Source organism: Pollachius pollachius (genome assembly GCF_949987615.1).
Source record: "Pollachius pollachius genome assembly, chromosome: 3".
NCBI classification, from domain to species: domain Eukaryota; kingdom Metazoa; phylum Chordata; class Actinopteri; order Gadiformes; family Gadidae; genus Pollachius; species Pollachius pollachius.
The window spans coordinates 46,247,793-46,249,834 of record NC_136936.1 but is presented as its reverse complement, the minus strand read 5'-3'; the positions used below and the strand labels follow the sequence as shown (position 1 = coordinate 46,249,834).

Here is a 2,042-nt window from a genome sequence, read left to right as displayed (position 1 = left end):
CAAAGATGTTTGACAATTGTACCCGTGATTCATGACCGCGTTTACATCTTTTCACGAGCAGCTGTGCGTCCACTGTGCGACAGTGTAGCAGTGTTATGCTGCCACCTTGTGGCCAAAATTGTAACCACCCCCAAATAATTGATCGTGTCAGGGCATGTCCGGTCTCCAATCCCGTGGCAGACCTTTATGAAAATTATGATACGGTAATGTGATTATTTTTTCTTATTTTTTTTGCAGTTCTATGTCGCCATTCAGTATCGACAGCATACGGCGCCCGAGAAGGTCCGAGTCGCCCGAGTCCAAGAAGAGACGCATCCACAGGTGTGATTTCGAGGGCTGCAACAAGGTGTACACCAAGAGCTCCCACCTGAAGGCGCACCGGCGGACCCACACGGGTGAGGGCCCTGGACCGCAGAGGGGGCACCCTGTCACCAAACACACAAGCGCACACGCACGCACGCACGCTCGCACGCACGCTCGCTCGCTCACTGACTCACTCACTCACTCATTCACTCACGCACACATACATACAGACAGGGGCGTAGGAATGAGTTCACATTGGGGGGGACACATATCGGAAACCTGACATCCGTTAGGTTTCCGATAACAGAAATATGTCATGAATTAACTACACTGAAATAATTCACAAATATATTTTATTCTGCTAAAAAGATGCATTTGTAAATGTAAAGGAAAACACATTTTGAATCGCAGTTATGAACTGATTAATATCAAATCAATTCTTTAATTGCACGCTCAATCATCCAGTTTTTTAGAATAACAAGCGGTGACAAGACACTGTGTTGCGCTTTCAAAATAAAATAAAATATTTTTCTCCCCCTGGTATAAATTTTAGGTGGGACAAATGCGCCTGTCTCCAATATTGGAGGGGACACGTCCCCTCCGTCCCCCCCGGTTCCTACGCCCTTGCATACAGACACATATAGACACACAAAGACACACTTTGAATTCCTTGAATGGATATAACAGCTTTTTAAAATAACAATTAAAAAAGATATAAATAACGAAAGAACACATCCCCCAAGTAAGTCAGAAGGGTGTGTGTAAACGTTTAAAATGCTTTTTGTCAGTGTGACATCAGTCAAACAACAGGTAACATCTGAAAGGTTCTTTCACATGACCCTTTGCACACATGAACTGATGTCTGAAGTAGATTAGGAAGCAAACAGTGAACACATTAGCATAACGTTACTTCTTTGTTATTTCGGTTCTCTTTTTTTTTTATTTACTCTCTTCCCAAATGACCGCATATAGGCCTAACTATATGAGCTAACGGGGAAAACACATAATGTATATTATAACATTTATATTGCAATGTAATGTCACTCTCTTCCACCTAGGCCTACTTGCTCTTAGACAAAGACACACCGCACGTTTACATATGTAGCCTACATTATATGAAATGCGGTCATCCTTAACGTCTCTACTGCGTACACAAAATGCACACAGGCCCACACTGCAGTAGCCTATGTGTAACTTGAACTCGGTCTCTCCCCGCAGGTGAAAAGCCATACAAGTGCACCTGGGACGGCTGCACGTGGAAGTTCGCCCGCTCCGACGAGCTGACGCGGCACTACAGGAAACACACCGGGGTGAAACCCTTCAAGTGTGCGGACTGCGATCGCAGCTTCTCCAGATCTGACCACTTGGCCCTGCATCGAAGGAGGCACATGTTGGTATAAAGAAGAAAAGTCGCGGGAATGGAGAGAGAGCGAGAGAAATGAAAGAGAGATGAGAGGAGTGATTGAGGAGGATACCGGAGATACGCGGAGATGGAGACGCGGATTCATAGGCCTACACAGTATGGGGGGTGGGGGGGGGGGGGGGGGAGCGGGGTCTCTCTATGAATGTTGTTCAGCTGGTCTGGACGTATACATTTGCACATACACACACACACCGATACACATTAGGAACACATGAGTACATACACAAGCACACACACACACACCCTCTCTTTCTCGCGGGCCTGGTTCTCCCCGCGAAAGAGGACGGGGGGAGCAGCTCGCGGAGCACAGACAGGG

At 46.7% G+C, this 2,042-nt stretch overlaps 1 protein-coding gene across 1 annotated transcript in view; it reads left to right on the top strand.

Moving 5' to 3' along the window:
- Positions 1-1,808, top strand: part of klf12b (Kruppel like factor 12b) — a 21,709-nt gene extending 19,901 nt beyond the window's left edge. The window contains 2 exon segments of the mRNA XM_079732102.1: positions 238-395; positions 1,522-1,808. Of these exon segments, the coding sequence (XP_079588228.1) occupies positions 238-395; positions 1,522-1,703 (340 nt within the window). The 3' untranslated portion in view covers positions 1,704-1,808.
- Positions 1,809-2,042: the final 234 nt, after the last annotated feature.